Source organism: Rhinatrema bivittatum, chromosome 15, assembly GCF_901001135.1.
Source record: "Rhinatrema bivittatum chromosome 15, aRhiBiv1.1, whole genome shotgun sequence".
In the NCBI taxonomy this organism is placed as follows: Eukaryota; Metazoa; Chordata; class Amphibia; order Gymnophiona; family Rhinatrematidae; genus Rhinatrema; species Rhinatrema bivittatum.
Window position 1 is genome coordinate 5,377,906 of NC_042629.1, and position 24,027 is coordinate 5,401,932.

The window sequence follows — 24,027 nt, forward strand, 5'->3', positions numbered from 1 at the left end:
GCGTTAGGACAAGGGAACCATGATCCTGATAGCACCTCACTGGCCTCGCCAAGTGTGGTTTCCAATACTTCAGGATCTCTCCATCCACAGGCACATTCCCTCGGGAAAGGACCCGCTCCTGATCACTCAAAACAATGGGAGCCTACGCCATCCCAATCTTCAAGCCTTGTCCCTGACGGCATGGATGTTGAAAGGTTAATACTTCAACCACTTAACCTTTCAGATCCAGTTTCCCGTGTCTTGATTGCTTCGCGGAAGCCTTCCATGAGAAAATCTTACTCTTACAAATGGAAAAGGTTCTCATCATGGTGCTCTTCTCAGTCCCTTGACCCCTTTTCCTGTCCAATCCCGAAGTTTCTGGACTATCTTTGGCATTTGTCAGAATCAGGTCTAAAGACTTCGTCCATCAGAATGCATGTCAGTGCGGTAGCTGCCTTCCATAAGGGTATCGGGGATGTTCCTATATCAGTACAACCCCTTGTAACATGCTTTTTAAAAGACTTGCTCCATATCAAGCCTCCATTACGTCCCCCGGCCCCTTCTTGGGACCTTAATCTAGTTCTGGGTCGGCTCATGAAACCACCATTCAAGCCTCTCCACTCTTGTGAACTCCGATATCTCACATGAAAGTGATTTTCCTTTTGGCAATCACTTCAGCGCGCAGAGGTAGTGAATTGCAGGCCCTAGTTACCTATCCGCCTTACACTAAACTTCTGCAGGACCGGGCGGTACTCCGCACTCACCCTAAATTCTTACCTAAGGTAGTCTCGGATTTTCATCTAAACCAATCCATCATACTACCTACCTTTTTTCCCAGGCCCCATGCCAACCCAAGAGAACAGGCTCTGCATACCCTTGACTGTAAACGGGCTCTAGCTTTTTACCTAGACCGTACAGCGGCCCACAGGGAAAACACTCACTTGTTTGTCTCTTTCCACCCTAACAAGATGGGAAAGCCTGTGGGTAAGCAGACTCTCTCCTCCTGGTTGGCGGACTGCATATCCTTTTGCTATCAGCAAGCAGGCATTCCATTTGAAGACCGTGTTAAAGCACACTCTTATGAGGGCCATGGCGACTTCAGTAGCACACCTACGATCGGTGCCGCTTCCTGACATTTGCAGGGCTGCAACCTGGAGTTCTCTCCACACCTTTGCAGCCCACTATTGCTTGGACAAAGCCGGAAGACAGGATTCCATCTTTGGCCAGTCTGTCCTTCGTAACCTGTTTACATCATGACGTACCAACACCCTTCCGCCTGTCCGGTGGGGTTCAGGATGCCCTCTCCCAAATTCCACCCCAGTTGTTGTGCCTGTTGCACGCCTTTGGGTACATTTGGTGTAGGTTCGGACATCCTCAGCTCGGTACTCACGCATATGTGAGGATTACCATCCTGCTTGTCCTGTGAGAATGCAAATGTTGCTTACCTGTAACAGGTGTTCTCACGGGATAGCAGGATGTTAGTCCTCACAAAACCCGCCCGCCGCCCCACGGTGTTGGGTTCGTAACGTTTTGTTGTTTTATTTTTCGGCACTGCCTATAGCTTTCAAGTAAGACTGAAGGGGGACCCCTGCTGGCTGCAGGATTAGTGCCATGCTGGGCATGCCCAGTAGGGGCCAGTCAAAGTTCTGGAAACTTTGACAGAAGTTTTCCGTGATTGGGCTCTATCCTGTGATGTCACCCATATGTGAGGACTAACATCCTGCTGTCCTGTGAGAACACCTGTTACAGGTAAGCAACATTTGCTATCCATTGGTTGTCATGGAAATAGGATCTCTGAACTTCCCTTAAATTACACTAGTGATCAATTCTTTCCTGTTCATACCCAGATCAGTCCAGACAAGTGGGTTTTGCATCCTTACCAGCAGTTGGAGGCAGAGAACAAAAATTTTGAGGCACTGCTACATATCTGAGAGTGCCACCTGCAGTCCAGCAGAGGGTAGAGATGCAAATCTGCAGCCTGACAAAGTGGAAAAGAAGAAAAGGGAGAGAAGAGATTTTGAAGTTGGAGGCTCCCTGAGATGTTAAGCTCCTACGTGGACCATCCCTCAGGTGGAGCTGGGTTGCTGGGGGGTTGGAAACCCCTGCCTGGTGCTTGCCCGCTGCTATCCAGAGGTCCTGATAACCAGGGGACTGGCTCCCTCATGACCTCTGAGGTCTCTGCCTGCGAGCTGCTGGCCTCTGAAGGGAAGTACTCCTGTGTTTTTGTTCCTCTTTTGGTTTTAAGTTTAAAAAGAGAAGAGTTTGGTGCAGCAGGAACTTCAGTCAGGGCCCGGCGATCCAGGGCGCCTTTGACTGCGGGAATGGTCAGGGTGGTTGCCTGGTGGTTTTCCTTGTCCCGGGGGCCCCAGGGACAGAGGGAGTTTTCCCACGTGCGACTCGAGTCGGCCACAGCTGGTACTTGTGCGGTCTAGTTTCTTACGCGCCACTCGGGCTGTCATGGTGGCGCACAGGAAACTAGGCCACACCTATTTTTTTGCTGCACACAGCAGCTGGCCAGTTTCTCCGTAGGCGGCCAGGTGTGTTATGGCGCTGAAGCAGGGGATGGCTGCATGCAGGGCATGCAGTTTGTGGTCAGTGCACGTTCTCTGTGTTCAGGCTGCATGTCTTTGGGGAGAGGGAACCTCAGCGAGAGCAGTGGTGGAAAAAAGGGCACTCAGGTCCTTGGGGCCACAGATGTGGGCTCGGGGGGATCTCACAGTGCAGCCGTACCCATGAGGGTATGCAGGCGGGGGCCCATGGACACCAGGGTCCCTAATGATTCCCTTCCTTCTTTCGCCTGTGTGACAAGGACCAGGGGAGGGGAGACTGATGAAAGCCTGGTTGTTCAGGGGGCTGAAGATCTGGAAGGTTTTTCTCCGGAGTTTGTTCTCCTATATAAGGCCTTCCTGGCTAGGAAGGTAGTGGCGGGAGAGCGTCCCTGGGAGAAGCAGCTGAGTCACTCGGCGAAGGGGCCTAAGGTGGTGCCTTCAGTAGGTTTTGGAAATCTGCTGAGGCACCTCGGTTCAGAGGCTGATCCTGACGATTCCAGAAATTCTGAGGAGTTCCGGGCGGACCTGTATCTTGATGCGAATACAGCCCCAAATGCGGATCCTGATGTTCATAAGGATGACCCCGATCTGGATGACTTTCCAGTGTCGGAGGGAGATGACCATCAGGTGGTCTGGTTAATTAAAAAGGAGGAATTGCACCCTCTTATTCCCCAGGTGTTGGAGGAACTGGGGGTTAAGGTGGCTCAGGAAGAGTCTGATAATAAGGGTGTGAATATGGTCCTGGAGGGACTGCATGGTCCGCCTAATGCCTTTCCCTTATCGAAAAAAATTCGGAAGTTGGTGAACTGGGAATGGGATTTTCCAGAAGTGGGCTTGAAGGTCGGCAGGGCGATGGCTAAGCTTTACCCTTTGATGGAAGAGACCTTGGAGCTCAAAGGTGCCCAAGGTGGATGCTGTAGTGTCAGCAGTTACCAAGAAGACGACCATCCCAGTGGTGGGTTGTGCTGCACTGAAGGATGCTCAGGACCGCAAACTGGAGATTCAGTTGAAGCGGATTTTCAAAGTTTCTGCTTTGAGTCTTTCGGCCGCGATTTATGGCAGTATGACACAGACAGCATGTTTGTGTTGGATGCAGAAAGTGCAAGAGCAATATTTAAAAAGGGCTCCAGGGGCGATCCGGGAAACTACAGACCGGTTAGCCTGACTTCAGTGCCAGGAAAAATAGTGGAAAGTGTTCTAAACATCAAAATCACAGAACATTTTAATGGAACAAAGTCAGCATGGCTTTACCCAGGGCAAGTCTTGCCTCACAAATCTGCTTCACTTTTTTGAAGGAGTTAATAAACATGTGGATAAAGGTGAACCGGTAGATATAGTATACTTGGATTTTCAGAAGGCGTTTGACAAAGTTCCTCATGAGAGGCTTCTAGGAAAAGTGAAAAGTCATGGGATAGGTGGCGATGTCCTTTCGTGGATTGCAAACTGGCTAAAAGACAGGAAACAGAGAGTAGGATTAAATGGGCAATTTTCTCAGTGGAAGGGAGTGGACAGTGGAGTGCCTCAGGGATCTGTATTGGGACCCTTACTTTTCAATATATTTATAAATGATCTGGAAAGAAATACGACGAGTGAGATAATCAAATTTGCAGATGACACAAAATTGTTCAGAGTAGTTAAATCACAAGCAGATTGTGATAAATTGCAGGAAGACCTTGTGAGACTGGAAAATTGGGCATCCAAATGGCAGATGAAATTTAATGTGGATAAGTGCAAGGTGATGCATATAGGGAAAAATAACCCATGCTATAATTACACAATGTTGGGTTCCATATTAGGTGCTACAACCCAAGAAAGAGATCTAGGTGTCATAGTGGATAACACATTCAAATCATCGGTACAGTGTGCTGCGGCAGTCAAAAAAGCAAACAGAATGTTGGGAATTATTAGAAAGGGAATGGTGAATAAAACGGAAAATGTCATAATGCCTCTGTATCGCTCCATGGTGAGACCGCACCTTGAATACTGTGTACAATTCTGGTCGCCGCATCTCAAAAAAGATATAATTGCGATGGAGAAGGTACAGAGAAGGGCTACCAAAATGATAAGGGGAATGGAACAACTCTCCTATGAGGAAAGACTAAAGAGGTTAGGACTTTTCAGCTTGGAGAAGAGACGACTGAGGGGGGATATGATAGAGGTGTTTAAAATCATGAGAGGTCTAGAACGGGTAGATGTGAATCGGTTATTTACTCTTTCGGATAGTAGAAAGACTAGGGGGCACTCCATGAAGTTAGCATGGGGCACATTTAAAACTAATCAGAGAAAGTTCTTTTTTACTCAACGCACAATTAGACTCTGGAATTTGTTGCCGGAGGATGTGGTTAGTGCAGTTAGTATAGCTGTGTTTAAAAAAGGATTGGATAAGTTCTTGGAGGAGAAGTCCATTACCTGCTATTAAGTTTACTTAGAGAATAGCCACTGCCATTAGCAATGGTAACATGGAATAGACTTAGAATTTGGGTACTTGCCAGGTTCTTATGGCCTGGTTTGGCCACTGTTGGAAACAGGATGCTGGGCTTGATGGACCCTTGGTCTGACCCAGTATGGCATTTTCTTATGTTCTTATGAGCAAGCGGTATCTGGGGATGTCAGCAATCTGCACTCAGCACGTCTGGAGGCGGACGTGGCCTATGTCACGGATGTGCTACATGACCTGATGCAAACTTTGGCCAGGAGCATGGTCTTGGCGATAGCGGCCCATTGGCTTTTGTGGTTGTACAACTGGTTGGCTGACATGTAGTCCTAGACCCAGTTGTGTAATCTGTCCTTTAAAGGGAAACTCCTCTTTGGGGAGGATATGGACCAGTTGACGAAGACTCTGGGGGAGTCCAAAGAGAACAGGCTGCCTGAGGACAAGAGGAGCAACAAGAAGGAGTTCCCGTCTCACCCCCGTTTTTGGGATTCTCGTAGGTTTCATGTGAGCAAGTGTTCTACAGGCTCGGGAGCGAAGCAGTTGCGGGGACTATAGCAGTCCTTTCAAGGTTCCCGCAGGTCTTCCAGGGATGCTACCAGTCATGGGGCCTGTGGAGGAAAGTCAGTGCAATGAAGCCAGTATTGCCCATTCCTCCATATAAGTGGCAGGGGACAGACTGTTCAGCTTTTACGAGGAGTGGGTCAAGATTACCTCTGAGTGTTGGGTCTTCGAGGTCGTGAGAGTTGCTTACGCTTTAGAAATTTTGTGCCCAATAAGAGAGGCCTTTCTGGAGTCCCATGTTGCGTCCCGAAGCAAACGAGAGACAGTGAAAGGGACTTTTCAGAGGTTTCTAGATCTAAACGCAATAGTTCCAGTCCAGCCGGAGGAGCAGGGGCAAGGAAAGTACTCATTTACTTCATGGTTCTCAAAAAGGAGGGTACTTTTTGGCACATTCTAGACTTGCAAAAGGTGAACAGGGCCTTACGGGTGCCGCATTTTCAGATGGAGACATTGCACACTGTAATAGTGGCAGTACTCAGAGGCGAATTCCTGACATTGTTGGACCTGACAGAGGCATACCTCCATATTCCCATTCGGAAGGACCATCAGAAGTTTCTTTGCTTCATAGAACTGGGGCAGCATTTTCAGTCCCAGGCTCTCCCCTTCGGCTTGGCCATGGCGCCCTGAACCTTCACGAAGGTGTTGATGGTGGTGGTGGTGGTGGCAGCTTTACGGCAATAAGGAATTTTGGTTCATCCATATCTGGATGATTGGCTTATTCGGGCGAAGACGAAGATGGAGTGCATTTGGTTCCTCCAGCAAGTGATAGATACCTTGAGGTCATTAGGTTGGGTCATCAATGTGGCAAAGAGTCACCTGCTTCTGACCTAATCGCTGGAGTATCTGGGAGTACTATTCAATACTCAGAATGGAGAAATTACTTATCTGATAATTTCGTTTTCCTTAGTGTAGACAGATGGACTCAGGACCAATGGGTATAGTGTACTCCTGATAGCAGATGGAAGACGGAGTCAGATTTCAAAGCTGACGTCAGCCTACATATACCCGTGCAGGAAGCTTAGCTCTTCAGTATTCTCCTCGAAAAGCAATTGTGGATATATGTGTACTTTAATAACTTGATTAACTTGATTAACTAGGACTGGTTCAACTAATTTCCAACTGGAGATCGCCAGTGCACTCAACCGGATAACGCCGACACCCGGCAACTATGGGTAAGACACCCATAGTGTCTAGGGGTAATACCTGGCTTGTCTTGTTCTCGGGGTTTTTCACCCGAGGTTCCCGGATTCCAGGGCAGCCGTGGGCAGGGTGCTGAGTCCATCTGTCTACACTAAGGAAAATGAAATTATCAGGTAAGTAATTTCTCCATTTCCTAGGGTGTAGCCAGATGGACTCAGGACCAATGGGATGTACAGAAGCTACTCCCAAACAGGACGGGAAGCTGCCCCTGGCCCACATAGTACTGCCCTCGCAAAGGTTGTGTCCTCCCGGGCCCGGACATCCAGGCGGTAGACCTGGAGAAGGTGTGTATGGAGGACCACATTGTCACCCGACAGATCTCAGCGGGCGACAGCATCTTGGTTTCCGCCCAGGACACTGCCTGGGCCCTTGTTGAATGGGCCTTGACTTGCAGAGGTGGGGGCTTCCCTGCCTCTACATAGGCCACCTTGATTACTTCTTTGATCCAGCGGGTTATGGTTGCCTGTGAGGCCGCTTCCCCGTTTCTTCCCGCTGTGAAGGACGAATAGGTGGTCCGTCTTTCGCACAGATTCCGATCTTTCCACGTATCGGACTAGGAGTCTGCCGACGTTTAGATGGCGAAGAAGGCATGAGTCTTCCGAGTCCTTATGTTCGTCTGGAGATGGCAGTGAGATGGTTTGGTTTAGATGAAATTGAGAAACCACCTTCAGTATGAAGGAGGGGACAGTGCGTAGCTGTATGGCTCCCGGTGTGAACTTGAGGAACGGTTCCCGACAGGATAGCACTTGAAGCTCGGAGATACGATGGACTGAACATATTGCTACTAGGAATGCAGTTTTCAAGGTCAGGAGACATAGTGATGGGCTGTGTGTTGGTCTGAAGGAAATTCCCACTAGGAAGTCTAGTACTAGATTGAGATTACATAGGGGCACCGGCCACTTTAATGGTGGTCGGATTTGTTTGACCCCTCTCAGGAAGCGGGAACATCTGGATGGGTTGATAGGTTGATACCGTCCACTTTGGCTCTGAAGCAGGCCAGCGCGGCCACCTGAACCTTGAGGGAGTTGAGGGACAAGCCCTTCTTCAAGCCGTCCTGCAAGCATTCCAGGATCATGGGAATTTTGACTGTCCGTGGAAGAATCTCGCAGTCTTCACACCAGGCTTCGAATACTCTCCATATTCGTATGTAAGCTAGAGATGTGGAGAACTTGCGTGCTCGGAGCAAAGTGTCAATCACTGCCTTAGAGTATCCGCTTTTCTTCAGGCGAGTACTCTCAAGGGCTAGACCGTAAGAGAGAATCAAGTCGGGTCTTCGTGAAGGATCGGTCCTTGCCAGAGAAGGTCCCTGTGTGGAGGTAGGCACAGAGGGTTCCCCGTAAGAAGTCTTCGCATGTCTGCGTACCATGGCCTTCTTGGCCAGTCCGGGGCCACTATAAGTACTAGTCCCCAGTAGTGGCCATGGGGGAAAAGCATACAGCAGGTCTTCCTGTGGTCAGGTCTGGACGAGGGTGTCAATTCCCCGGGATTGCGGTTCTAATCTGCGGCTGAAGAACTTGGGAACTTGGGCGTTGGACCAGGTTGCCAGTAGATCTATGGCTGGGGTTCCCCAGCGGTTTACTATCAACTGGAAGGTTGTGTTTGATAGCGTCCATTCCCCTAGGTCTAGACTCTCTCTGCTGAGGTAGTCCTCAGAGACATTGTCTTTTCCCTCGATGTGTGAGGCTGAGATGCCTTGCAGGTTTGTTTCTGCCCACGCCATGAGGGGGGTCTATCTCCAGGGACACCTATTGGCTTCTGGTTCCTCCCTGGCAGTTGATGTAGGCAACTGTAGTGGCGTTGTCCGACATGACTCTGACAGACTCGCCCCAGAGTCTGTGGCTAGTCTGACTGCTCGGGCTTCCAGCCGGTTTATGTTCCATCCCGCCTCTTCCTTGTCCCATTGTCCCTGGGCCGTCAGTTCCTGACAGTGGGCTCCCCACCCTCGCAGGCTCGCATCCGTGGTGAGCAAGATCCAGTTCGGTGGGGATAGTTTAACTCCCTTGCTCAGATGGTCTTCCTGTAGCCACCATTGGAGCTGGGTCCGAACCTCTGCTGGTAGTTCTGGGACGTCAGGTTCCATCGTAACAGTAGGGAACTTTGTAGTGGGCGCATGTAGGCCCTTACCCATGGAACGACTTCCAGGGTTAATGTCATGAGACCGAGGACTTGGAGGTAGTTCCATACCTTGGGGCAAACATAGTTCAACAGGTTTCGTAGCTGACCCATCAGTTTCCTTCTCCTTGGAGGGGGAAGGACAACCTTGTCTTGCTTGGTGTTGAACCGGACTCCCAGGTACTCTAGTGATTGGGAGGGCTGCAGGCAGCTCTTAGCTGTGTTGACGACCCACTCGAGATTCTGCAGCAGATTCTTGACTCTGGTGGTTGCCTGGTGACTTTCCTCTGGAGATTTTGCCCTGATCAGTCAATCATCCAGATAAGGGTGCACGAGGATTCCTTCTTTCCTCAGTGTTGCCGCCACTACCACCATGATTTTGGTGAAGGACGAGGGGCAGTAGCTAGTCTGAAGGGTAGCGCCCAGAACTGGTAATGATGATCCAGTACCGCAAAGCATAGGAAGTGCTGATGGTCGTGATGGACCGGGATGTGGAGATAGTCTTCGGATAGATCCAGTGAAGTCAGGAATTCTCCCGGCTGACTGCCCTTATGACTGAGCGTAGGGTTTCCAGTCATAATGATTGACAGTCTTGAGGTCCAGGATGGGCCGGAACGTTCCTTCCTTCCTTCTTGGGAACGTTAAAATAGATGGAATAGTGACCAGCATTTTGTTGGTGCGTGGGCACTGGGGTTATTGCCTTTAGGCTGAGTAGTTTTGTCAGTATGGTTTCCACTGCCATCCTCTTGGAGAGGGAGTGGCACGGTGATTTCACAAATTTGTCTGGAGGGATGCTGTGGAAGTCCAGATAGTATCCCTCTTGAATGATGGTTAGGACCCACTTGTCCGACGTTATCTCGACCCATCTTTGGTAGAAGAGGGTAAGTCTGCCCCCTATGACGTCTTCCTGTGGATGGGTCTGCTGATTCTCATTGTGGGGTGCAACCGGAGCCTGTGCCTGAGCCTGCTCCCCTCTTGTTGTGTCTGTTCCGAAAGGACTGGACCTGCCTGCGAGGCGAGGTGCTTGGTAGTATGTGTTCTTGTACGGTCTAAAGCGCTGGGCTCCTCTGCCCTTAGTTCTTCGGGGGGAGGAGCGCTGGTTTCTTTTGTTCCTGTCCTCCGGTAGGCGAGGTAATGGAGATTTGCCCCATTTGTTGGCTAACTTCTCCAATTCGCTTCCGAACAGGAGGGATCCTTTAAAAGGCATTCTTGTGAAGTTCGTTTTGGAGGTTGTGTCGGCCGACCAATTTCGGAGCCATAGTTGTCTTCTGGCTGCCACTATGGAGGAGACACCCCTAGCTAAGGTGCACACTAGGTCTTGGGTCGCATCTGTGAGGAAGGATATCGCCGGTTCTAATGTTTCACCGGACATGGTTGCATCTCTGGAGAGAAGCAAGCAGACACGTGTTACTATTGCGCAGCAGGAAGCGATTTGCAGGGTTATTGCTGCTACATCAAAGGACTGTTTAAGGATGGCTTCCTGACGTCTGTCCTGGGCATCCTTGAGTGCCGCTCCTCCTTCCACTTTTGGGAACCGTAAGAGTTCCTTGGCCATAGGTTCCCGGGGGTATAGGGCTTCTAAGGCCCATCCTTCTTTGAATCTGGCCTCTGGGGCATTCCATTCCAGGTCAATCAGTTGTTGTATGGCCTGCAACATTGGGAAATAGCATGAGGCTTGACGGAGAGACACCAAAATGGGATTCGTCTTTGGCTCCGCTGTAGTACCCGTGCCTGGAATGGCCAGCGTCTTCAGGGTCAGAGACACGAGAGCTGATAACTCGTCTTTGGAGAAGAATCGCAGCATGGTTCGGTATGGTTCCATCCCTGGAGGGATTTCCCCTTCCTCCAGGGAGTCACACTCGTCCCCCAAGGTGTCTGTATCCCCTGTAGGGAGGCTCTTGCCTAGGTGGGGCATGTCTCGAGAGGTCCGAGAGGTGCTTGGAAGGTCTTGTGCTTCTGGTGGAGACTGGGGCTGTGTCGCAGGCGGTATCGATTGCGCGTGGACAAAGGTTTGCATTCCTTTGAAGAATTCCACCCAGGAAAAGGTCCCTGGGTCCATACTGAGTCCAGGTGGGGTTATGGTGGAGGCCCCCGAGGTGCCTTCCTATGTAGGCACAGAGTTGAAGATACAGAGGTCTGGGGTACTATCATTAGTGGATCCGGATCCTTCTACTGGTTGTGGGGGGCCTTGCTTAGGTTCCCCATGAGCCTCTTCACACTGCTGGCATAGGGCGGAGGCCACTTCAAGTTACGCAGCTCTCAGGTGGCAGGCTGGGCAGAGGGCTTATCCCTTGGCCTTCTTGGCCAGCGGTGCCATGATTTGTGCATATGGAGTGACCTAAAACTCTTATGTGCGCGATGGTCTGCGCGCTGGGAGGCTTAGTTGTGTGCTCCGGGTGCGCCGCTGATGTGCGTGCGGGATGCGCGAGATGTGCGCGCAGGCAACAATTTTGTGCGCCTGGCTGAGATATGCACGCCGCTGTGCACCCGGCGGTATTTGTGCGCTCGGGCCATTTGTGTGGGCCACTATGCGCCCGCCACTGTTTTGTGTGTCGCTGTGCGCATGGCACAGATGTGCGCGCCGCTGTGCGCACAAGTCGGTTGTGCATGCCGCTGTGCGCCCGGCTTACCGCTGGGCGTACGGCTCAGTTATGCGGACAATACGGTGGTCAATGGGGGGGGAAATGGCGCCGACGACCATGTGGGCAAGATGGCGACTCCCCCAGAGGGTCTCCTCGTGTTTGGACCCTCACACGGGATCGGGGTCTAGCTCGGATGGAGCTGCTCAACCCGATTTAACAGACGCCGGAAGGTACTATCTGTGCGGCTATTCGAGCCTCGGAGACCGGAGACTTAGAAGCGGTCTCCGGCTGCAGGGGGAGAGGGAATTACCTTCACCGCCGCACTCGATTCTGCACCCGCTGCCTCTCAGCCACTCTGGGGGCTAAGTCCACACCGGGAACCGGCTACCGGACCGAGGCTTACCTCTGAGGGATCTCGGAAATCACCTCAGGAATTCTTGACTGGGGGAGGGACCCTTAGGTATCACTGCAGGAGAGCGGGGCTCGTCTTCTTGAGGTAAATTTTCTTTCTTCTTTGTTTTAAAATTGCTAACACTATTGTAGTGTGTGGAAGTGTCCCTATCTGCTTTAGGAGACGGAGAAATACTGAGGAGCTAAGCTTCCTGCACGGGTATATGTAGTGCTGACGTCAGCTCGAAATCTGACTCCGTCTCCCATCTGCTATCAGGAGTACACTATACCCATTGGTCCCGAGTCCATCTGGCTACATGCTAGGAAAGGGCAGGGTGTTCCTGACCTTGGATAGTTTGTCAAAGTTACAGGCGCAGGTGTTGCGCCTGCTATGTCTGTCAGTGCCAACAGTCTGGGATTATTTGCAGGTCCTAGGATCCATGGTTTCCACGTTGGATTTACTTCCGTGGGCCTTTGCTCACATGAGACCATTACAGAGGGCACTCTTGTCCAGGTGGAATCCAGTGTCAGAGAAGTGTCACCTGCCTTTGCCTCTTCTAGGAGAATACAGATCCAGTCTTTCGTGGTGGCTGTCGTGTCACAACTGGAAAAGGGAATGGATCTGGAGTCCCCAGACTGGGTGGTGATGATCACGGACGCCAGTCTCAAGGATTTGGAGGTGGTGTGCCAGGGACGATCAGCCAAAGGTCTTTGGTCAGCAGTGGAGATGCCTTGGCCTATCAATTGGCTGGAGACAAGGGCAGTTCGCCAGACTCTGGAAACCTTCCTGCCCTGGATCAAATGTCGGATGGTTCGCGTGTTCTCTGACAATGCGACGATAGTGGCGTACATCAATCGTCAAGGAAGGATGAAGAGTCATGTGGTGGCTCTGGAAGCTCGACAATTGTTTGCTTGGGCGGAACTACACATCAAGGGAATAGTGACTTCTCACGTCGTCGGAGTGGACAACATGCAAGCAGATTTCCTCAACAAGCAGCAACTGGATCCGGGGGAGTAGGAGTTGTCCCCGGGGGTCTAGAATCACATCTGTGCCGGATGGGGAGTTCCCATGGCAATGCAGGCCAACTCAAAAACGATGAGGTTTTTCAATCGCAAGAGAGAAGTCGGCACTGTGGGCCTGATTCCTCTGGAGTGCCCTTGGCTGACGAGGCTAGGAGTTGTCTCTGGGGGCCTAGGATCACATCTGTGCCAGATGGGGAGTTCCCATGGCAATGCAGGCCAACTCAAAAACGATGAGGTTTTTCAATCGCAAGCAAGAAGTTGGCACGGTGGGCCTGGTTGCTCTGGAGTGCTCTTGGCTGACGAGGATCCTACTGTTGGTGTTTCCTCCTTAGCCTCTTGAGTTCTGCAGCACATAGAGGCACATCCCAGGTCGGCGGTGCTTCTGGTGCCAAAGTGGCTGCGGCAACAGTGGTTCGCTGATCTAGTGCAGTGGTTCTCAAACGATGTATCGCGACACACCGGAGTGTCGCCAAGACAACGCAGGTGTGTCGCCACACTTCCCGGTCCCCCGCTGACCCAGCTGCTCCCCGGTCCTCCTCTGCTCGGGCTTAAAATGCTGTCAGCCCGGGCGGAACGCGGCAGAACAGCTGGAGTCAGCGGCATCGGCATGGTCTCTTGTTCCCGCCCCCCTGCCCACGGCCCGGAAGAGGAAGTGGTGAGCATCGGGTGCGTGCGCGGGAAGAAAAGACCATGCTAGTGTGGTCAGAATCGGCCCGAAGAACAGAAGAGAGGCACGGTCTGAAGAATGTGCAACGCGGCTCGGAGGAAAATGAAGAAGAGCGTCAACCCCCACGGCCGATGGAACTCCTCCTCCGCGAGGGCTGAAAATGAAGGAGGTTAGGGTTGGGAGGAGGCTGCTGCTGCTGCCACTAGTTCTGGGGAGGGAGGGAGGGAGAGAGAGAGAGTGAATGAGCAAGTAAGTGTGTATTTGAGATCCTGTGTGTGTGAGTGAGATAGCATGTATGTGTGTGATTGAGAGCCTGTATATGTGAAAGAGAGTATGTCTGTGATTGAGAGCCTGCCTGTGAGAGAGAGAGCATGAATGTAAGTTTACGATTGGGAACCTGTATGTGTAAGTTTGTGATTGAAAACTTGTTTGTGTGAAAGAGTAGTAAATCACCTGGACCGGATGGTATACACCCCAGAGTTCTGAAGGAACTAAAAAATGAAATTTCAGACCTATTAGTAAAAATTTGTAACTTATCATTAAAATCATCCATTGTACCTGAAGACTGGAGGATAGCAAATGTAACCCCAATATTTAAAAAGGGTTCCAGGGGCGATCCGGGAAACTACAGACCGGTTAGCCTGACTTCAGTGCCAGGAAAAATAGTGGAAAGTGTTCTAAACATCAAAATCACAGAACATATAGAAAGACATGGTTTAATGGAACAAAGTCAGCATGGCTTTACCCAGGGCAAGTCTTGCCTCACAAATCTGCTTCACTTTTTTGAAGGAGTTAATAAACATGTGGATAAAGGTGAACCGGTAGATATAGTATACTTGGATTTTCAGAAGGCGTTTGACAAAGTTCCTCATGAGAGGCTTCTAGGAAAAGTAAAAAGTCATGGGATAGGTGGCGATGTCCTTTCGTGGATTGCAAACTGGCTAAAAGACAGGAAACAGAGAGTAGGATTAAATGGGCAATTTTCTCAGTGGAAGGGAGTGGACAGTGGAGTGCCTCAGGGATCTGTATTGGGACCCTTACTGTTCAATATATTTATAAATGATCTGGAAAGAAATACGACGAGTGAGATAATCAAATTTGCAGATGACACAAAATTGTGCAGAGTAGTTAAATCACAAGCAGATTGTGATAAATTGCAGGAAGACCTTGTGAGACTGGAAAATTGGGCATCCAAATGGCAGATGAAATTTAATGTGGATAAGTGCAAGGTGATGCATATAGGGAAAAATAACCCATGCTATAATTACACGATGTTGGGTTCCATATTAGGTGCTACAACCCAAGAAAGAGATCTAGGTGTCATAGTGAAATCGTCGGTTCAGTGTGCTGCGGCAGTCAAAAAAGCAAACAGAATGTTGGGAATTATTAGAAAAGGAATGATGAATAAAACGGAAAATGTCATAATGCCTCTGTATCGCTCCATGAATACTGTGTACAATTCTGGTCGCCGCATCTCAAAAAAGATATAATTGCGATGGAGAAGGTACAGAGAAGGGCTACCAAAATGATAAGGGGAATGGAACAACTCCCCTATGAGGAAAGACTAAAGAGGTTAGGACTTTTCAGCTTGGAGAAGAGACGACTGAGGGGGGATATGATAGAGGTGTTTAAAATCATGAGAGGTCTAGAACGGGTAGATGTGAATCGGTTATTTACTCTTTCGGATAGTAGAAGGACTAGGGGACACTCCATGAAGTTAGCATGGGGCACATTTAAAACTAATCGGAGAAAGTTCTTTTTTACTCAACGCACAATTAAACTCTGGAATTTGTTGCCAGAGAATGTGGTTCGTGCAGTTAGTATAGCTGTGTTTAAAAAAGGATTGGATAAGTTCTTGGAGGAGAAGTCCATTACTTGCTATTAAGTTCACTTAGAGAATAGCCACTGCCATTAGCAATGGTTACATGGAATAGACTTAGTTTTTGGGTACTTGCCAGGTTCTTATGGCCTGGATTGGCCACTGTTAGAAACAGGATGCTGGGCTTGATGGACCCTTGGTGTGACCCAGTATGGCATTTTCTTATGTTCTTATGTATGATTGAGATCCTTTGTGTGTGAGAGAGATCATGTGTATGTATGATTAAGAGCCTATGTGTATAAGTAAGAGAGAGAGCATGTGTGTTTGTGTGTGATTGAGAGCTGGTTTAGGTGAGAGAGCATGTCAGTATGTGATTGAGAGCCTGTGTGTAAATGAGAGAAAGAGAGAGCATGTGTGTCTGTGTGTGATTGAGAGATGGTTTAGGTGAGGGAGCATGTGAGTATGTGATTGAGAGCCTGTGTATAAATGAGAGAGAGCATGTTTGCAAGCATGTGAATGAGAGTCTGTGTGTGAGAGAAAAAGACAGCATGCATGTGTGTGATTGAAAGCCTGTGTGTGTAAGTGTGAAAAGATAGACAGCATGTGTGTAAATGTGTAATTAAGAGCCTATATAAGTGAGAGAAAAAGCATGTGAATGACTGAGAGCATGTGCGTATAGGTGTGTAATTGAGAGCCAGTGTGAGAGAGAGCGCTGGTATGTGACTGAGAGAGAGGAGAAAGTTCCAAGCAAACCACCCCTCCTCCTGCTAATTCAAAACAATCTCAGGACACCTGGATATCAAACGTTTCCAGGTATGCAGAGCAAAAACATTTTTGTATCCTTATTTTTCATTACTGGGGCTTTGTGTCTGCTATTTTGAAATATTTTATTGGTATCTAGAAATTTTTTATATGAGCTTTTAATTATTGGATATTCCACTCATCAGCTGTTTCGAAATAATCTGTTCTTTTTGTTAGTATGGTTTTACTGCTACTGATTTTATATTTCTTGATTTGTTTTATAAGGATGGGTGATGTTTCTTTTTTCCTTTATTGCACTGCATACAGAGACTCTGGCTTGTTGCAGTTTCCAATTCAGTTTTGTCTGCATGCTTCTAGTTATGCATTTTGGTCTCTTTATTCTTTGTTAGGTGAGGGTCAGCACATGTGATTTAGGTGAGGTTCTCTACTGGCGTGTAGTTTCTGTGTAGGGCTCTATAGCAGCCTGACTTGGTCCGTTTTCCTAATAGGAGATGTATTGGTGTCTTAAGGCCTGGTATAATATTTTCAGTGTTGCCTTTTCTTAGGTAAGGTGGTTACTGTTAAGTGCTGGAAATTGGTGCTGTTTTGGTGTGGGATGTTTACTATTTATGCAATTTCTGTTCAGACAGAATATGTATCTTTTCCTTGTGTCATTTTAAACAATAAAAATAATTACCGGACCTTTACTTTTTATTTCCGCCGTGAATTGTAATGAGCAGTGTGTCACACATGTGAACGTGGCCTGTCAGGTGTGTCACGATGGGAAAAAGGTTGAGAACCTCTAATCTAGTGCATCTCGCGGTAAAAGGACCCCTCAGGTTAGCCCACCTGCCAGGGTTGTGTCGTCAGGGTCCCATATTTTCGGATTGGGAGGATCACTTCTGTCTCATGGCTTGGCTTTTGAGAGGTGGAGATTGCGTCTGAAAGGCTATTTGGAACAGGTTATTTCCACACTTCTCCAGGCTCGGAGACCCTCTACGTCCCTGGCATATGTCAGGGTCTGGAGGATTTTTGAGTCGTAGTGTCTGCAGCGTTAATTGGATCCCCTGTCTGTGGACATTCCTCATACCTTAGCCTTTTTGCAACATGAGTTATTGAATGATCTGGCCTATAGTTTGGGGCGCGTGCAGGTGTCTACCTTGGGTTCTCTCAGGGGCAAGTTGCAGGGGAGGTCTTTGGGCTCTCATCCTGATTTGATTCGATTCCTGAAGGGAATTAAGCATTTGCGCCATCCGGTTTGGAAGATATGTCCGGATTGGAACCACGATTTAGGTCTGCGAGTACTTTGTGGCACTCCTTTTGAGCCTTTAAGGAGAGTGTTTGTGAAGGACCTGACTTTAAAGGCAGTGTTTCCGGTGGCCAGATGTTCTGCCAGAAGGATTTTGAAATTACAGGCGCTGTCTTGCAGGGATCCTTTTTTGCAGATATCTAATGATGGAGTCATATTGCAGATTCCTTCTTTCTTACCGAAGGTAGTGTCCTCTTTTCATGTTAATCAGACGGTGGATCTCCCAGCCTTTCCAGAGTGGTCGAGGGATTCCCCTCAGGAGAGGGAGCTGCATCATTTAGATGTGCGGTAGACTCTGTTGCAGTATCTGAAAGTCACCAATAGTTTTCGGTACTCAGATCATCTTTTTGTGCTGTATGGTAGTGCGAAGAAATCAATAAGGTCTCAAAGACCATGATTTCTTGTTGGCTGAAGGAGGCCATTTGCTCGGTCAGTTACTGTCTCCCCAGGAGATTTGCAGGGATGTAGTGTGGTCTTCACTTCATATTTTCACCAGGCACTACCGTTTGGACATGAGGGCACAGGAGGATGCGTCCTTTGGTGAGAATGTTCTTCATGTGGGTCTTTCGGGTTCCCACCCAGTTTAGGGGTGCTTGGGTACATCCCACTTGTCTGGACTGATCTGGGTATGAACAGGAAAGGAAAACTGGTTCTTACCTTCTAATTTTCGTTCCTGTAATCCCACAAATCAGACCAGAAGCCCACCCATCACTGCAGAAAGACTGAATTTCCTGTTACTTGGAGGGAACCATTTTTCAAAGAGACCTTTGTTGATTGTAAATTTATTTTTATTTATTTATTTATAAGGTTTTATACACCGACATTCGTGTGGAACATCATGCCGGTTAACAATTAACAATAAAGTTGGAGAAATTACAATGAACAGGGAGGAGGAAGAAGGAGAAGGCTAGAAAGAGAGAGAGGGAGAGAAAGAGGGAAAAAGAGCTGGAGATGGTGGGTAGAGAATTCCAGAGGGTAGGGCCGGCGATGGAGAATGCCCTTTGCCTTGTGATGGTATGGTGTGCGGTTTTGAGTGTTGGGCACTGAAGGGAACCTGCTAGGGAGGTTCTGGATGGGCGGTTGGAAGTGTGGAAACGTGGCATTTCCTCAAGCCAGGTGTGGTTGTGTTTGTACAGTGTGTTGTGTAGAATGGCGAGGGTTTTGTATTGAATACGGAAGTGTATGGGCAGCCAGTGCAGGTCCTTTAGCACGGGGGTGATGTGGTCCCTTTTACGTGTGTTAGTTAAAATTCTGGCCATGGCATTCTGCAGGATTTGTAGGGGTTTTATGGTGGATGCGGGAAGGCCCAGGAGAAGGGAGTTACAGTAATCCAGTTTAGATAGGAGAGTGGTCTGGAGTACTAGGCGAAAGTCTTGAGCATGCAGGAGGGGTTTAAGCTTTTTAAGAATGTTGAGTTTAAAGAAACCCCCTTTTAGGAGAGTGCTGATGTGGGGTTTGGAAATTTAGATTTTGGTCTAGGGCGACACCAAGGTCTCTGACGGAGTGCAGGGTGGTGTTACTAAGGGAGGAGTTGAGAGAGGTGGCTTGGGAGATAAGGTCATGTTGATTAGAGATTAAGAGGATTTCTGTTTTTGAGGTGTTTAGTGCGAGCTGAAGGTTGGACAGCAGGGCGTTGATGGACGCAAGGCAGGAGTCCCAGAATAGCAGGGATTCGTTGAGGGAATTTGGTATGGGGATGAGAATTTGGACATTGTCTGCATATAAGAAGAACTGCAGGCCGAGGTCCGAGAGGAGGTGGCAGAGAGGCAGGAGATAAATGTTGAAGAGGGTGGAGGATAATGAGGATCCTTGGGGGACACCTTGAGTGAGTGTGATATGTGAGGATTCGTTGTTTTCAATTTTTACTACGTATTTTCTGTGGTTGAGGTAGGAGATAAACCATAGCAGGGGTGTGTCAGAGATACCTATCTCTGCTAGGCGTGAGATCAGAAATTGGTGGTTGACTCTGTCGAAGGCTGCTGAGATGTCTAAGAGGGCAAGTAGATATGATTTACCATGGTCCATACCTTTGAGGATGGTGTCAGTGATGGCTAATAGGAGATTTTCAGTGTTTCTGGCTTTACGGAATCCAAATTGTGATGGATGTAGGATACAGTGGTCTTCTAGGAAGTTTGTGAGTTGTATTCTGGATTTTGGATATGAAAGGCAGATTGGAGATTGGGCGGTAGTTAGCTGGGTTGGAGGGGTCAAGGGAGGGTTTTTTGAGGAGGGGTTTAACGACTGCAAGCTTGAGGGGGTCTGGGACTTTTCTGAAGGAAAGTGAGCAGTTGATTATGTCAGTTAAATATTTGGCGATGGTGGCGGGAATAGCTAGGAGAGCTTTCGTCGGAATTGTGTCAGAGGTGTGTGTAGCTGGTTTAATCTTTTTTAGGATGGATTCGATCTCCTTAGCGGTTGTGAGGTCGAAGGATGCGAGGGTGGCCTTATTGTTATTGGTGAGTGGTGTGACGGGGGTGGGGTTTGTAGGGAAGCGTAGTAGTATGTTGGTTATTTTGTTTTTGAAAAACAGAGCTAATTCTTCGCATTTACCCTTGGCATTATCTTCAGTGATAGGGTGATGAATGGAATTTGTGAGCTCTGCGACGTATGAGAAAAGGGCATGTGAGTTGAATTGGTAGTCGTGGATTCTGGCAGAGCAAAAGTCTCACTTAGCTTGCTGGGTGGTTTGCCTGTAAGTATGCAAGGTGTTTTTATACGCTGCTTTAAGGGTAAGTGATGGTTGTTTATGCCACGTACGTTCTTTGGATCTGAGGTCTTTTTTTATCCTTTTCAATTCCGCTGTGTACCAAGGTTTTTTTTGCAGTTTGTGTGAGGGGAATCTGTTTGTGGACCATGGGGCAGGTGTCATTAGCTACAGTAGTTGTGAAGTTGTTCCAGGAGAGTAGCGCAGATTCTGGGTTGGTGAGGTCAAGGTTAGTAGATGCTTTGTCAAATGCTACGGTCAGGTCCTCTGGTGAGCATGGTTTACGGAAGGAGATTGTTTTGGTCTGCATGTAGGGTGCTGGTGGGGGGGTGTTAGTGGAGAGGAGGACGTTGATGAGGGAGTGGTCGGACCATGGGACTGGGGTGGTAACAGGTGTGTTAGTCGACGTTACATGGGGGTTGATGAAAATGAGGTCAAGGGTGTGACCCGCTTTGTGTGTCGGCGTAGAGATGAGTTGTCTGTAGCCTAATGCTTGGAGGGTGTCCAGAAGGATTTCGCAGGCGTATGTGGGGGGCTGGACATCAACATGGAGGTTGAAGTCACCTAAGATAACTGCAGGGGAGTCGGAGTTGATATTGTCAGTGATGTAAATAGGTTCAGTTCAGTGGTTATCAGACTGAATTTCTGGAAGTAAAGGGGGCTGCAGTTCAGGGGGCCCAAACCACAGGTTGCCCGTTTGCCCTGGAAAGGGTTTTAGGGACTAATATCTGGCTTGGCTACAGGTCAATACTGAGGGTCTGCAGGTGGCACTGTCAGTTATGTAGCAGTGCCTCAAAGTTTTTTTGTTCTCTGACTTCGTCTGCTGGTAGGGATGCAAAACCCACTTGTCTGGAATGATCAGTGGTATTACAGGAACGAAAATTAGTAAGAACCAATGTTTCTTTTTATATGCAGTTAACACTAGCAAACAACTTTCCTTATTTCGGCCTTTACCTTCAAACTCTATGGCTTGGACATTGGCATTATCTGTTCTGACAGTTACTCCACATGCTTTATCTGTGAAGAAAAAATACACACAATCATTATTTAGTGTTGCTTTTCATTTTATTTACGTGTCAAGGAGGATGCTGGTGATGTTAAAAGCTCAACGAATATGTGGACTGAGATTTTAAAATCACAAAAACGTAACCCCCAACATAATATTTATTTATTTAACATTTTTATATACCGCAATTCATTTAGCAATGTTACATATCATTTCGGTTTACATTATAACATTAGACACGCATGAAAGAATGCGATTACATCGAACAGGTTGATGAACTTGGATCAAGAAAAAACTTGGGAATAAAAATACAGGGGTAGATTTTAAAAAAGTGCGCCTTCGCGTACTTTTGTTGGCACACCAGGCGCAAACAAAAGTACGCTGGATTTTAGTAGATACACGCGTAGCCGCGCGTATCTGCTAAAATCCTGGATCGGCGCGCGCAAGGCTGCCGATTTTGGGCAGCCAGCGCGTGCCGAGCCGCGCAGCCTGTCTCCGTTCCCTCCGAGGCCGCTCCGAAATCGGAGCGGCCTCGGAGGGAACTCCCTTTCGCCCTCCCCTCACCTTCCCCTCCCTTCCTCTACCTAACCCACCCCCCCGGCCCTATCTAAACCCCCCCTACCTTTATCCCTGGATTTACGCCTCCCAGAGGGAGACGTAAATCCGCGCACGGAGACGCGATCCGGGGGCGGTTCCGGAGGGTGCGGCCACGACCCCGGACCGCCCCGGCCCGAAACCACGCCCCCGGGCCCGCCCCCGACACTCCCCCCTCGAAAAACCCCAGGACTTACGCGAGTCCCGGGGCTCTGCGCGCGCCGGCAGGCCTATGGAAAATAGGCGCGCCGGCGCGCAAGGCCCTGCTCGCGTAAATCTGGGCGGATTTATGCGAGCAGGGCTTTTAAAATCCGCCCCACAATGAATACTAAACGGTAATGAGATTTTAGGACAAGTCACGGAACATGGTGTACATTTGGATAGATTGAGGTGAGATTATTGGTATGGATGAAAAGCTTGTTCAAATAGCCAAGTTTTGAGTCTCTTTTTAAAGGTGATTGGGCAAGGTTCCTTAATATGTCTGAAGGCAGTATTTTTATTTCATTTTTATGCCGTGGCATAGTTTTTGTGTAGCTTGTACTGATTTTAGTAGTATTTATTGAATGTCTTTGACTTGTATTTTGGCTTTGTATTGTTTTTAACTCTGTGAAACTGTTGTAGGTGTGATCCGCTTAGAAGAATGCTTGTTGCATAGATAGAATGCAAAGTCTTTAGATGAATAAATGAAGCACTGAGACACAACAGTGACATAGATGGAAATCAAGGCTGTCTCAGCCCCATTATGTATCAGTAGATACTTATCCCCCTCGTCAATTACCTCGAGCTGGTGGAAGAAAGAATATGCAAAGGCCGGGCATCTGGTCCAGAGCCTGGAGAAGGGTACAGGGCAGCTGGTGCCCGATGGCTGGCTGCATTAGAAATGACGACACTGCACTGGGTTCATATTATTAATTGGAGCAATGTAAAGTCCTGTCACATACTGCTAATATCTCAGGCTCATGCGCTAGAAAGGCAGTGTACATGTAATTACTGTAACTTCCATTAGGTCTGCACCCTCCTTCAAGGCTGGTGGAATATCTTTTGGCGGCACACGCTAGGAAGAATGTAAAACAAATCTTTAGTGAAGTGGTTCAAATAGCTGTGTCCGCAGTGTGGCTCAGGAGAGCCTGCCCTGATCAGAAGATGGGCCAGCTTCACATTTCAAATTTATTTTATTTATTTATTATTTTTATATACCAGCATTCGATCTGAGATATCACATCAGTTTACATTCAGGTACTGTAGGTATTTCCCTATCCCCAAGAGGGCTTACAATCTAAGTTTGTACCTGAGGCAATGGAGGGTAAAGTGACTTGCCCAAGGTCACAAGGAGCAACAGCAGGACTCGAATGCTGGTCTCCTGGTTTGTAGCCCACTGCTCTAACCACTAGGCTATTTCTCCTCCCAAATAGCTTCTTTACAATAACTTGTGAGTCACTGTAATTTTCCATCCTCTCAAACTCTTTGAAAGAGAAATTACTACTTACCTGATAATTTCCTTTCCTCTAATGAAGACAGGCCAATCCCCACAAGTGGATTATACACCTCTACCAGCAGATGGAGATGGAGTAAAGGCTGATGTTACGGACATATAGCCATGCTCCAACATCAGCCCGCCAGTATTCTCTGGAAAAGCCAAACTGTGGACAAATTGATTATAATTGAGCATGACTATTAACAATCAACCACTCGGGCTTCCAACCACTAGAGAACACTGAATGCAGATAAAAGAATTAACAATCACTAAACTGAGGGACCAGTTAAAACACTTACCAGACCTCCAGCGAGTAGCAGGAATAACACTCTGCAAAGTCCGCACCTAAAGGGTGAACCAAAGCAAAAATCAGCAGTCCAGGGTGAGTCGGGGATTGGCCTGCCTTCATTAGAGGAAAATAATTTAACAGGTAAGTAGTAATTTCTCCTTCCTCTGCACTCAGGCAGGCTAATCCCCAGAAGTGGAATGTAGCAAAACTATTCCTGAACAGGACGGGAGGCTGCCCGCAGTCTAGTTAATACCACACGCGTGAAGACTGTGTCCTTCGGAGCCCGAATGTCCAAGCAGCAAGCTTGAGAAGGTATGCAAGGAAGACCATCTCTCTGCTCAGGAAAACTCACTGGAGATAAGGCTCTGCCCACGACACCTCCTGAGCTTTAGTGGAATGTGCACTAAGTCACTTAAAGAAAGGAATTCCGGCAGCCACACAGACGGCCATGATGACATCCTCTTTCCAACAGGCTATAGTTGCCTATGTTGCCGGTTTCCCTGATTACCTCTACCATGGAGCACAAAATGTCGACCAGACTTCCTGACAGGCTTAATAGCTTTACTCGTCACCCAAGGCATGCGAGAGACAATA

At 48.4% G+C, this 24,027-nt stretch overlaps 1 protein-coding gene across 1 annotated transcript in view; it reads right to left on the minus strand.

Moving 5' to 3' along the window:
• Window positions 1-24,027, minus strand: part of JAM2 (junctional adhesion molecule 2) — an 87,887-nt gene that overhangs the window by 40,539 nt on the left and 23,321 nt on the right. Inside the window, exon 2 of the mRNA XM_029578161.1 lies at window positions 21,025-21,087. Within this exon, the coding sequence (XP_029434021.1) occupies window positions 21,025-21,087 (63 nt within the window). The remainder of the gene's footprint in view (window positions 1-21,024; window positions 21,088-24,027) is intronic.